The 11,475-nt window shown below is 39.6% G+C and overlaps 1 protein-coding gene across 1 annotated transcript in view; it reads right to left on the bottom strand.

Annotated features, from left to right (window-relative positions):
* The window catches only part of LOC109469819 (dynein heavy chain 8, axonemal-like), a 64,365-nt gene extending 52,890 nt beyond the window's left edge, over positions 1-11,475 (bottom strand). Inside the window, exons 1-19 of the mRNA XM_019768529.1 lie at positions 11,407-11,475; positions 9,963-10,164; positions 9,515-9,649; positions 9,093-9,180; positions 8,721-8,875; positions 8,498-8,580; positions 8,213-8,325; positions 7,884-8,047; positions 5,377-5,553; positions 5,065-5,178; positions 4,670-4,777; positions 3,628-3,750; positions 3,264-3,389; positions 3,039-3,141; positions 2,785-2,879; positions 2,525-2,601; positions 2,167-2,260; positions 1,163-1,282; positions 637-772 (exon numbers count right to left, since the gene is read on the bottom strand). Coding sequence (XP_019624088.1) covers positions 637-772; positions 1,163-1,282; positions 2,167-2,260; positions 2,525-2,601; positions 2,785-2,879; positions 3,039-3,141; positions 3,264-3,389; positions 3,628-3,750; positions 4,670-4,777; positions 5,065-5,178; positions 5,377-5,553; positions 7,884-8,047; positions 8,213-8,325; positions 8,498-8,580; positions 8,721-8,875; positions 9,093-9,180; positions 9,515-9,649; positions 9,963-10,139 — 2,188 coding nt within the window. The 5' untranslated portion in view covers positions 10,140-10,164; positions 11,407-11,475. The remainder of the gene's footprint in view (positions 1-636; positions 773-1,162; positions 1,283-2,166; positions 2,261-2,524; positions 2,602-2,784; positions 2,880-3,038; positions 3,142-3,263; positions 3,390-3,627; positions 3,751-4,669; positions 4,778-5,064; positions 5,179-5,376; positions 5,554-7,883; positions 8,048-8,212; positions 8,326-8,497; positions 8,581-8,720; positions 8,876-9,092; positions 9,181-9,514; positions 9,650-9,962; positions 10,165-11,406) is intronic.

Below are 11,475 nucleotides of genomic sequence, written 5' to 3'. Positions count from 1 at the left end.
ATATATATATATATATATATGGTTTGAAGCCTCTCCAACTCTGTCCTGCTACATGATGTAACCCAACACCACAGGGTGTTGTTACAGCACCAGTTACCATGGTGACAAACGTCTGGTTTTCCCCATTTTGTCACTGTGACAATAACATCATTTTTAACACATATGTAGGACAGAATGATGAACGTTCAGTGCCTTATGTACCGACCTACCAGCTTGATGAATTTTAAGTTTTTCCAAGCTCTAGTTGTGGAAATATTGATGTCTTTTATGTGTTATGGAGAAGAAAAAGAGGACGAAGAGGAAGAAACTGAGCAAAAACAATTATGTTTCCTTCTGTAAAGTAAACATAACAAGCAAGACAAAAATGGACAACAATTGGATGGCACATCAGCACCTTGGACAGAGCCATGCTCATTCACCAGTCAATTATGAATATAACACCAGAATACCTGTCCTTTGTTGGAAAAGCAAACTCAACAAAACAAATGTGTAGTCTTGATGTTATATCCAACCACATGGACGCACCATCAGCACCTTGGACAGTGCAACAGGAATCTTACAGCACTGTTGTTTGTAGTCATAACAGCATGATCCCTCTACTTCAACTAAAAAAAATGTAATATGCATGAGCCCTACCTGTCTTGATAAGATCCACTTGTTTGAGCCATCCTCTGTGGTACAACATCTCAAACTCCATCAGGACTGAAGCAAGACGATTGTACGTCTTAATGCACTTCTGAGCTTCTGGCTGCTTCAGGATCGTTGGGTGCTTCTAGATTGAAATCACAAAAATATACAACTTTCAAAAAAAGAATCTAGTGTGATTAGCTTAGAAAATGATTGAACAATATTGCTTACTTAAAACTTTGGGAAATTTTGGTGTTTTCCTTTAGTTTGGATTGCTTACAGGTTCATCATCATTATCATCTTCATCATCATGCCTCCAGATAATCTGGTAAGGTACGTTTGATAAAGTCACTCCAATAACCCTGTCCCTCATGGACACTAGGGCAGTCCCAGTGTCTTTCTATATCATTGACAAAAGTGTAGTATGGTACAGTTGTTTAAACTATTACAATTTAGAAATCCTCAATACACTTCTTCAAGTGATGTTTGCCATTTGTAAATTGTCTCTATCCAGAGAAGAGGGAGATGCACCAACCTTGAAGACATCCATGGGACCCTGGATCCTCCTGAAGAGTTGTCGTGCCCAGGCAATCTTCCCTGCCACTGGTGGCATGTCCCGGGGGATGGGAGGGTCCTCACGGTGCTGGTTGTACAGCTGCAGAGGGGGGACAATAACATGTACTTTTTGGGTGTCCTGTCAATCAACTTACAAACTAGAAAGGTAACATTTACAAAGCAAACGCACAATATTTTCCTTCACATGGTCTAGCCTAACAAACTACTACTTTGTTACTCAAACATATTCAAATACTAGAATACAAGTATGATGGCCAGCCCCCCCAATGCTATCCTGCTACATAATGTAATTGAACACCACAGGGTGTCTGCCACAGCACCCGTTACCATGGTGATAGATGTCTGGTCTGTTACATAATATAACCCAACACCACAGGGTGTCTGCCACAGCACCAGTTACCATTAGTGATGCATACCGGTTCACTGGACTTGGATCCGGACTTAAAAAATGTTTAGGTTCAAGTCCAAAAAAACCTACAAGTCAAGAACCGAGTCCGGACTTATTACCATAAAAGACCATTTTACATACCCCTTTTCTTTCCAAACCACCTAAAACCTTCCATAGATTGTAAAATCTTTGCTGCAAAATGAAGAAAACATTGCCATCGGGCATCGTCAAGTACCGGCCTCCATGTTATGTGGCCAAAGTTTCACCCAGACAACATTGCAAGGTTGCCAACATGCAATTTTGTATATGCCATGGGTTTAGGTCCGGACTTACAAGTCCGGACCTGAACCTAAACCTGTGGACTTGAATCCGGACCTGAACCTGAAATTGGGTTTAGGTATGCATCACTAGTTACCCTGGTGACAGACGTCTGGCCAGGTCATTGACCTTACTTGTTTAGAGAAGAAGGAACAGAGCAAAAACCGAAGGACTGAAACAAAGCATTCTGATTGGAAAGAAAACAACACTTTGTAGATCCACCAGTCCTATAATCTGTGGTTGGTTCCAACACTGACCTTCTTCACATCCTCCAGCTCCCCACAGAAATGTTCCAGTAACAGCTGGTACTTCTCATCTATGTTCAGGCTGGGGATCTTCAGCTTCTCAAATCTGAAATTCATGTCAAATTCTTTATGATTATTTAACTTAGCACATCATTAAGCTTTGTTTAACAGATTGTAGAGAAACTGTATGGGCTGGCCTTTACTGTTAATTCTAAATCAACCTTTTTCTGCTTAACGTGTCATAAGACAATTTATCACTAAGACATAATATTTTTGAAAAATTTTGTATTACATTTCCTGGACCTTTTAGCATGACACAGCATCTTGCAATAAGAAGCTTTGCATATCTATCCATATATTTGAGACTGACCTTTCTAACAGGATAAGTGCTTGTGAGGCCAAGTGAATCTTCTGGAAACAACTGTCCATAAAGACTTGAAGACTTCCCTGTAAGGTAAGAATATTATGTCAAGAAACAATGAACAACTTTAAAACTAGGGAATCACATTTTTATTTGAGGATTCAACAAGCCACGGATTGTGATAGAAAAAACAGCAAACAAGAATTCTAGTCGATTGCTGGATAAAAAAAGACATTTTTAAGCCACAATTTTTGGCCAAACTTTTTTACCTCTAGATCTTCTACACTCCTCTTGAAGTCTTCAAAGTCATGATCAAAGTCAGTCTTCCTGTGATCCAGAATGTCATATGGCTTCTTCCTAATTCCTTAGGTGAGAAAAGTGAGAAAGATTTACTGGAAATGCTGAAAATGTGTTAAAAGTAGAAAGTAAAAAGATACACAACAGTGCCTACAAAATAATCAAAGTCTAAACAGTAGCCTTGGCACTTCTAATAAGAGCAATAAACATCTGATGTTATCATTACCTGAATAGATGTGCTGGAACTTGGCGGCGCAATTTTCAATCCCCTCAATCTTCGACGTGCTCAGCACAGAGAAGACCTCGATGGTGTTCAACAGCTCTATGATCTGCATGAAAAAAAATGAGAAAACACTTTTAGTAAATGGCAATAACCATCTCCAAGACTGCACACACAGGTAAAAAATTCATATCAATGCCTTCTTATGGAATTATAAAAGCCAGATGTCACCTTTTCAATCCTTTTGCAGAAAGCATCAAACTTCCCAAAGATGTACATCTCTGAGAACTCAAATGGCTTCTCTCCTGGGATCTTGGAGATCTTCTTCTTTGTCTTCTGGAAGCAGCCATGGTAATCCTGGAACACACAAGTTATGCACTTATCACTGCAAATCTTAGGGGGAGAAATACATGTAGTGGGGAGAACTACTGCCTTTAAATTAAGTTAATTCTTGATGCACAAAGTAAAAAACATAATTATTCAAGTCAGATGTCCATCTGAAAGCTTAGAGGCTAGAAGCTATTCTTTTCATCCTTAACATGGCACTTGTCTGTGGGATGAATAGAGTTATTGGAAAATAAGTACCCATACAAACCCTATACAGCTTGACACAAGCCTGGAGTTTCTCAATGAGTGGGCCTCTTTCCTGGTCCCAGATCCGGTTCACCCCGTCATCCGTGATGTAACCCTTGCAGGCTGTCACCATTTGGTTTGTCACCTACATGTAAGGCAAGTATCAACAGTTACTGTTACATGTATGTAGTATATAATTGTTTTTCATCTTGACAGCAGATTAACAGAGTAGCAAACTAAAATGCCATACTATATCTATTACTTTTAAGCCCTGTGAACTGACATAATTTTATGAATGGCATCCTCTGAAGATCCCAAAACTTGTGCACACAGGTGGAAATAAAATTCCAGCCTCAAAAAAATACTGCTAAACCACAGGGATACAAAGCTGGGCTGTGAATTTGCGGTAGTTCATAGCGACTTTTACAACAAGCAACATATGCTGGTCTTTTGTGGCATAATGAGTCAGTACTGTACTGAGTTCTTGAGTACCATGGAGCATCGGCAGCCTGGGAGCCATCCTCTGTAGTTACCTCTGGATCCATATTGTCACTAGCTACCATGGTCTACGGAGGATGGCACACAGGCCAGAACCTTGGAGGTGTTTTTTTTTGTTGAGAACAGGCAAAAATCAATGCATGTGCGGATATCATCCATAAAATGGAATTATACCATTATTACGTCACAGTTGTTTACCGCAATGAATGCCGGTCAATCAACGTTTATATTGTACAGGGGTGCATAGCGCGGTGTGTGTTTGTGTAGCGTTAGCCTAATATAAGGCTTTTAATACAGTACTACTTTCGTCTAATGTCACAACTAAATCACCCATGCGGCATGTAATGCTGTGTCAACACAACTAGACGCAGCAAAAATCAGACATACCTTACTTCAAAAACTTTGAAATGATCTTTATTCTTTAACTGACCGCTCTAGAATGACCTTTAGAACAGGTAAACAAACTGTGACGTAATAATGGTATAGGTCCATTGAATCAGTGTGGCCCAAGGCAAAATGGTCAGTGTTAGTTCTAAAGAAACCATTGGAAACAGCAGGTCACCAACCTTGATGAAGAGAGAGGTCATCCTCTCTGAAGTGTTGTAGTATCTGGAGATGGTGTGGATCATCCGAATGGCATTGATGAGGCTGGGAATGGCATCTGTCATACTGATCTGTACAGAAACAAGCAACAAGAAACCGACTTAGAAATGGCTGGTCGATGAGCTTTATACATTTGAATCTCATTCAAGTTTAAGTCATCAATGCACACCAGGGCACAAACTTACTTGTTGAGATGTGTGGCAGATTCTTTTACAAGGTCACAAATTATCTAATGGACCACCAATGAAGGGATCACATTGGCCAGATTACCCTTATGTAGAGGTTCACTATGCTACATGTATATGTTTGACTACATCAAAATAGTTCATGCATCTCTGTTATATATCACGGTACTTACTGGGTCACAGTGATAGAGTGGTTCACAGTACTTCTCCATGCTGTACAGGTACTTCACGTTGTCTTTGGCCTCGTTAGCAGAGTCAGTAATTCTGTTGTCCAGTTCTTTCCATATCTACAAAAAACGAAATGAACAGCAGTGATAATCTACTACTATTACCACTACCACAGAAAACTACTACTAGTAGTAGTAGTTGTAGTAGTAGTAGCGATAAACATTACCAGTAACTATAATGGAACATACAAGAGAGAAAAAAATATGTGTTTCATTTAAAGAAATCGACTTGTGTTTCTGTTCCAGCTAATTCAGTACCTTTAGAACCCTTGACTTGGCAGCTGTTAAGACCTTGATAACTGAGCGACACTTGTTTCCTTTGATTTGTTCCAGGATGGAGTTGAACTTAGACATGAGGTGCCTCCAGTGTTCCAGCTCTGCCAGGGGGCCGGTGTCATCAGCTTCCTTTCTCATCTGTTCACTTTCTGCTAAAACCTGAAGCCAGGCAACATTGGCTTGTCAGTCATCCAAATTTCTTTCTCAGATACAAACTGTCAACATGCAGGGGAGGTGGTATCACAATGAAAAAGAGAGTGGGAAAATGTTCCTAAGACCGTATTTCCCAACTTCAGCAGAAACATTGAAATTGAGCCAATTTGGCAGTGATGAGAAGGTGGCAATATGGTCTTTGAGGTGGCAGGGTGGTCTTGTGGTTAAGGATTGTTGACTCAGGTGAGTCAGAATCTCAGAAGGTTCTGGGTTTCAATCCCTGGCAGGCCCCGGTGTTGTGTCCTTGGGAAAGGTGTTTTACACCTATTTCCTCACATATAATTAGTACCTTGCTATATATGCTAGGGTTAGGGGCGTCCTGTCGGGTGGGACACAAAGCCAACTGGAGGTCTCATGTTTGAATAGAGCCACACTAAACATGTTAAAGAGCCACACAAACTTATCCAAAAGAGCAAGGGTGCTTCCCGGTGTGAGTGATTCAAACATTACAGTCTGCGGTATCAGGTTTGACATCTTAAAGAGGTAATAGTCAAATGCATCACATCTTGAAGAGGTAAAATGTCAATCCTTCCACTAATGTAGATTTTCATAAATAAATAAATAAGGCCACACCAATTTATTTCCTTGGTTAACGGATTCGCCGCTTCGTTTTTTTGCCAAAATGAAATAAAAATAAAAACAGAACAAAAATCCATACTCTCGGGTCCCGAATTGGGGCCCCAAAGTCCACCCGGTACGTTGTAATTTTTCAAAATTTGGGCATAGTTAACAGCGTTAAAAATACATTGCTTCAAGGCAGAAACATTTTTCTGAGTGCAATTTGTTCGGAAAGCTAGGTTGCCTCTTCAAAAGTTCGTCAAAAAAATTCTTTTGATATAGAACTCGCCCCCCACCCCCTTTGCACATGTCACCATTCATGGGACAAAACTTCACTGACGACAGTCAAACGTACGGCAGATTTAATAAGTCACCAAGTTTACCTGTAACAACATATCATCTCCCTTTAGATATATATTATATTTCATTTAGAAACACGTATTGTGTCGGAAACATGTGCTAGTAACGGGCGTTAAAAGTACAATGTAATCGGCCGAACGTATAAACTCGGCCTGAGCGGCACATGCACACACACCTTCAAAACGATCTTTTTCCAGGGAATATGTAAAAATAACACGACATAACAATGTATTCTGGCATCACAAACTGTATTACTCTCAAAAAGTACAAAATCCTACCACAAACATGAGAATTTGGCAAAGTAAGAAGTCCTCCATGCACGTAAGTCCATTCACTATTTCTCACGGTCGGAAGAGTCCACTTCGAGTAGGGGGAAACAGGTTCTTTTAATTATAGAAATTACTCTGTGAAAAATACTACTTGTGCATGTGGCATTCTAACAAAGTTACATCTTATTTAGATACCTATAAACAGGAGTACAATTGCAAATAATACATCAATTATTACATCTAAATTCTTTAATAAAATGGTTCCCCCTACAAATAAAAACCCTCATACATCAAAGACTTTATAGTGAAACCCTAGACCATTGAATTTGTGGCAACTTGAAGAGTGTGTCAATGTGGCTATTTGTTTGAATGATGGCTATGTATAATGTAGCTGTAGCATACCTAAAGTGAAAAATGGGAAATATAAAATGTATACTACCGGTAGTATTTGGGAATTGGGGAAAGATAAAAGAAGAAATAAAATATCTGTAAAAGTAGTTAATTCTTTTGCCAATAACTTTTACACATTCCTGGAAATTTGTCTAAAGCATATATTTAGGATATTGTAAATTTCAAGCTCTAAATAACTTCCATATCAGCCAGACACAATAGAATGCCCAGCCCAGTGGTAAGCTGTGTGCCCTGAACTAAGAACAATGGGATCTGAACAGAGCACCCTGATTTAAACCACTCTTTGGAACTTTGAAAGATGAATAAAAGTGAAACCAGTTGGATGGGAGTCTTGTCAACGGACAGTTTGTTGTTCATACAGTAAAGATGTGTATCTTGCAAAATAATACGAATAATTGTAAAGGGATGTAAGAGAAGTTGCTCATGTACATGTAGTAATGGTCCTTTCAGTTCAATAAGTGTCTAATATAATGTCTTATATCATTTTGTAACTTAACTTAATGGATTGCTTACTACATGGCTGTATGGCAGGTGGTCTCAAATTTTTATTTTTATTTTTTTTTCGCCCGCCCGCTCCTTTTTTTTCTAGAAAAATCCGTTAACCAAGAAATTAAATTGGTGTGGCCTAACGGCAAAAAACAACCTTATTGGCAGAGGTAATAAGAAGTAGGGACAAACCTGTTCAATCTGTTTGCACCAACACTGGACCAGCTCCTCACATGCGTCCAAGATCTCCGGGTTCCCGGCTGCAGTCATCACCTCTGCCATGGTGTGGAGCTTGGACACATCCACCTTCTCACACTCCTTCAGGTTTACTGTGCCCTCAATGTTCAACTGGGCAGCTGAGAGTATGTAGTGACAATCAATATACCATAGGAAGTACCATAATTACCATAATTACTGTTACTTTTGTCAGCAAGCAGTTTTAAAAGACTGGAAACTCCTGTCATTTTTCCATAGTTGCAAATGCTATGACACCATCCCTGATGATTAATTGAAAAACTTACCATCGAGGAAGTGTAGGAAGTTGTCGTATGAATCCAGGAATTCTCTCTTGGCCTTCATGCCACACGGTGTGTCACCCATCTGTCCCCAGCTGTGAGTACCATGGAGGAAAGGCCTGTGGACAAATTTTGGTAAGAAAAGTCTCTGGTTAGCCAATTTACTAACTGTCAAATTAGCAGTTGGTAAACTTTTGGAAAACACTAAATGTACACAGTAACTTATTTAGTTCTCTGTTGACGAAAATTAGCTGAAAATGCAAGTAGCATTGACTGAAGAACTGTATTGACCTGTATATCTGTGATAGAAGAGCCTGCACGGCCTGAATGATCCCTCCTGACTTCTGGACATCCAGGATACTAAAGTTGATTTCCTGAGACAAGGGAAACACAATCACTGGTTATAATGAATCCTACAGGTCCATACTATTATGCTTGAGAATAGCACTACGCATGAAGCATCAAGTATGAAACTTAAATGAACTGTTCATTTTTTTTCACTTCTCTGTCCTACCTCGTGCAAGTTCCTCATAGTCAGTGCAATGTCAGGCTTGACTCGTGTGAAGTATATACAGATCCCTGTCAGCCCTTCCTGCATCCCATCAGAGACTAACACCCTTTTCACAGAAGTTGGCTTTCCTGCAGAAGTGGCAATCATGCGACCAGACTCTGTGAAGGAAAAATGGGCACACATTGTAAGTTTAAGATCATTTTTAAAAAATTCTAAGACTCAAAGATTCTCAGCTATTGAGGAAAAGTAAAAAGAAATTTACAATCACATGTATGTATTCAATTTTTTTAAAGTAATCTATTTGGCAAACTATGCTTAAGTTTGCTACCTATTTACACTTACAAAGAAATAAACAAAGCCATTTGTGTCACTCACCAGTAGAAGGTGGTGGTTCATCCTGATAGAAGAACATGATGGCCCTGGAGCCTCCCTTTGCTATGAAATTCTCAAGAAGGCTCACATGCTGAAAGTGGAACAAAGGGATAATCACTTTTTCTCCATATAGAACAACATGATTGGAAAGTTCTTATCTGCAGTCCATCACTGAAACGTTTAGGATGAGCTTGTCAGTTGTTATTTTCATATGTCCTTAATAATATGTACCAGACAGTGAACTGAAACAAATACCTGAAACAGTTATTCTGGAAGTCAGACTGCTGTGTAGTTTCAGTCTGCTTGACCCTTAGCCTTACATTGAATGAACTCCAAGCTACAATGTACCTTCTGAGACAGATTGGGATATTGGTATGCTCAATTTCAGGGTATGATGAAACAACTGTGAAAAACTGACGTTATACCTTCTCTGAGTCCAGGACATGCTCCTCCACTGTGGCTGGGTCCATGCCAATCTCACTCCCCACCAACTGTAGGATGTGTCTGTGTTCAGGGGTGATTCTCAGCTTCCGTGCCTCTCTGGCCTCCTTGGCTCGAGCCTAAAGCATGTAAAAACAGCACAGAAACACATCGTGAAAAGGCAATCAGCGATGTCAAATCAAACAAGAGCACAACCTCAGTTATACAAGGCCACACTGGGATATATAGTAAAAAAATCTTCTGTTGTTACTGTAATCAAAAAAAGGAAAGTTGTATGATTCAGAAACAGGAGCTCCATTTTTTGTACACATGAATTTTGATATGAATGATTTACATGTTTCATTGTTTCATATGATTGAACATCCTCATCAACAACTGAAGTTAACCGACTTAAATTCAGATACTCCTGTTAACGATGACTTTGACCCTGACCTGTCTTTCTTTTAGGCTCTCAATTTGAACTCCCATGGTCTGCATCATGCTCATCCTGCGCGCTCCTCTTCCTGGGGCCATGACAGACGACCTCCTGTTGGTCTTGGGGCCCGGCGGGGAGAGGAAAGTTCTCTCTTCCTCCCCCTTCCCTTTCCCTGCTGCTTCCTCTCCAGACATGGCTCGCTGTCTGGGGTAGCAGCGGCTGCAAAAAAATGGGGGAAAAACTCAAAAGGACATCTCCAAGGCCTAGGCCTTTTTTTATTAGACTTTGGCAATCTCAGTGATCCAACTTATATAATACAGTTTAACAAAGTAAAACTTGGATGAGGACACTAATATTTTCAATGTCAATGTTGGAGAACCATTTTATCACTCAGGTGTCAGATCATAGAGCTACAAAAGATCGATCAGCTCAAAAAATTTATATCCCATGCAGAGGTCCACACAAATAAAGCTTGTGTCGGCAGTTTTTTCTCGGGTCGGTCGGGGAAACAGGTAACAACATTTTTTCACCTAGGCCTTTAGTTGTGGAGATATTGACATTTTTTATGTGTTTGGAACAGAATTACGGAGAAGAAACGTCCTTCTGCAAAGGTATTAAACAAAATCATTTCATAGTTTCTAAAGGACATGTTTAGGTGGGACAGACATTAAAATCAATTGCTGTCATTCAAAGTGGTTGTAAGATGATCTACACGGAGAGATACAAGAAAAAGAGCATCGGCCTGATACACGATGGTGTTACTTTTCATGAAGACGTTAACATCAAAACACAATGAAAAGTATAACATCTGTGTCCATAATATCACCAGGGTCCATAATATCGCCACCTTGAGAAATAGTGTGCTTTAAGATATTTTTACTGCAGCATACTTTTGGTATATATATATTTGCACTCCTTCACACATCAAAGGTACATACTAGAGGGTATGTTGCATGTGGACTATGGTGATATTATGGACACAGAAGTTACATGTCACCAAAAATACAGAGATATATCAATAAACATGCATGACACCCATCATATTATTAGCTCTGACAATGGTCAAAGAAGCCTAAGAAAACATGACTTCAAGGTCACCAAATTATGAAGTGAAATTATGAATTTACGCTGGGCATAATAAAAAATTTATTAATATCCAAGCATCAAAACAAAATCCCAGAGACCCATCCTGCATCTTCTGTTAGTTACTTGCTGACAGAAATTTTCGCAGTTCCGTTTCATCCTTTTTCCTCAGAAGTCAGATTTTGACCAAAGCCTTTCGAAAAGTCGTCTGCAAGTTCCTCCAACGGCTGGTTCTACGGTCGCTAACAAATCGCGATCGCCAAATATCTCGACTATACTTATGATAAGGAACGAATGGTTGTTCTCAACAGATAACCTGGAATATCATTCAGAGTTTGCTGAGAGAAATCTAAGGTAAAAGTACGACAACGAACTTACCAAAGTCTTGAGAAACGGCCAGCAGACGACCTTAGTTACTTAGTTACTGTTGCTTCGAACACTTTCTAC

This window comes from Branchiostoma belcheri, unplaced genomic scaffold, assembly GCF_001625305.1.
Source record: "Branchiostoma belcheri isolate BF01 breed outbred unplaced genomic scaffold, Haploidv18h27 scaffold21, whole genome shotgun sequence".
NCBI classification, from domain to species: domain Eukaryota; kingdom Metazoa; phylum Chordata; class Leptocardii; order Amphioxiformes; family Branchiostomatidae; genus Branchiostoma; species Branchiostoma belcheri.
Note: the sequence above shows the minus strand (reverse complement) of the source record. Positions and strands in the feature narration are given on the sequence as shown.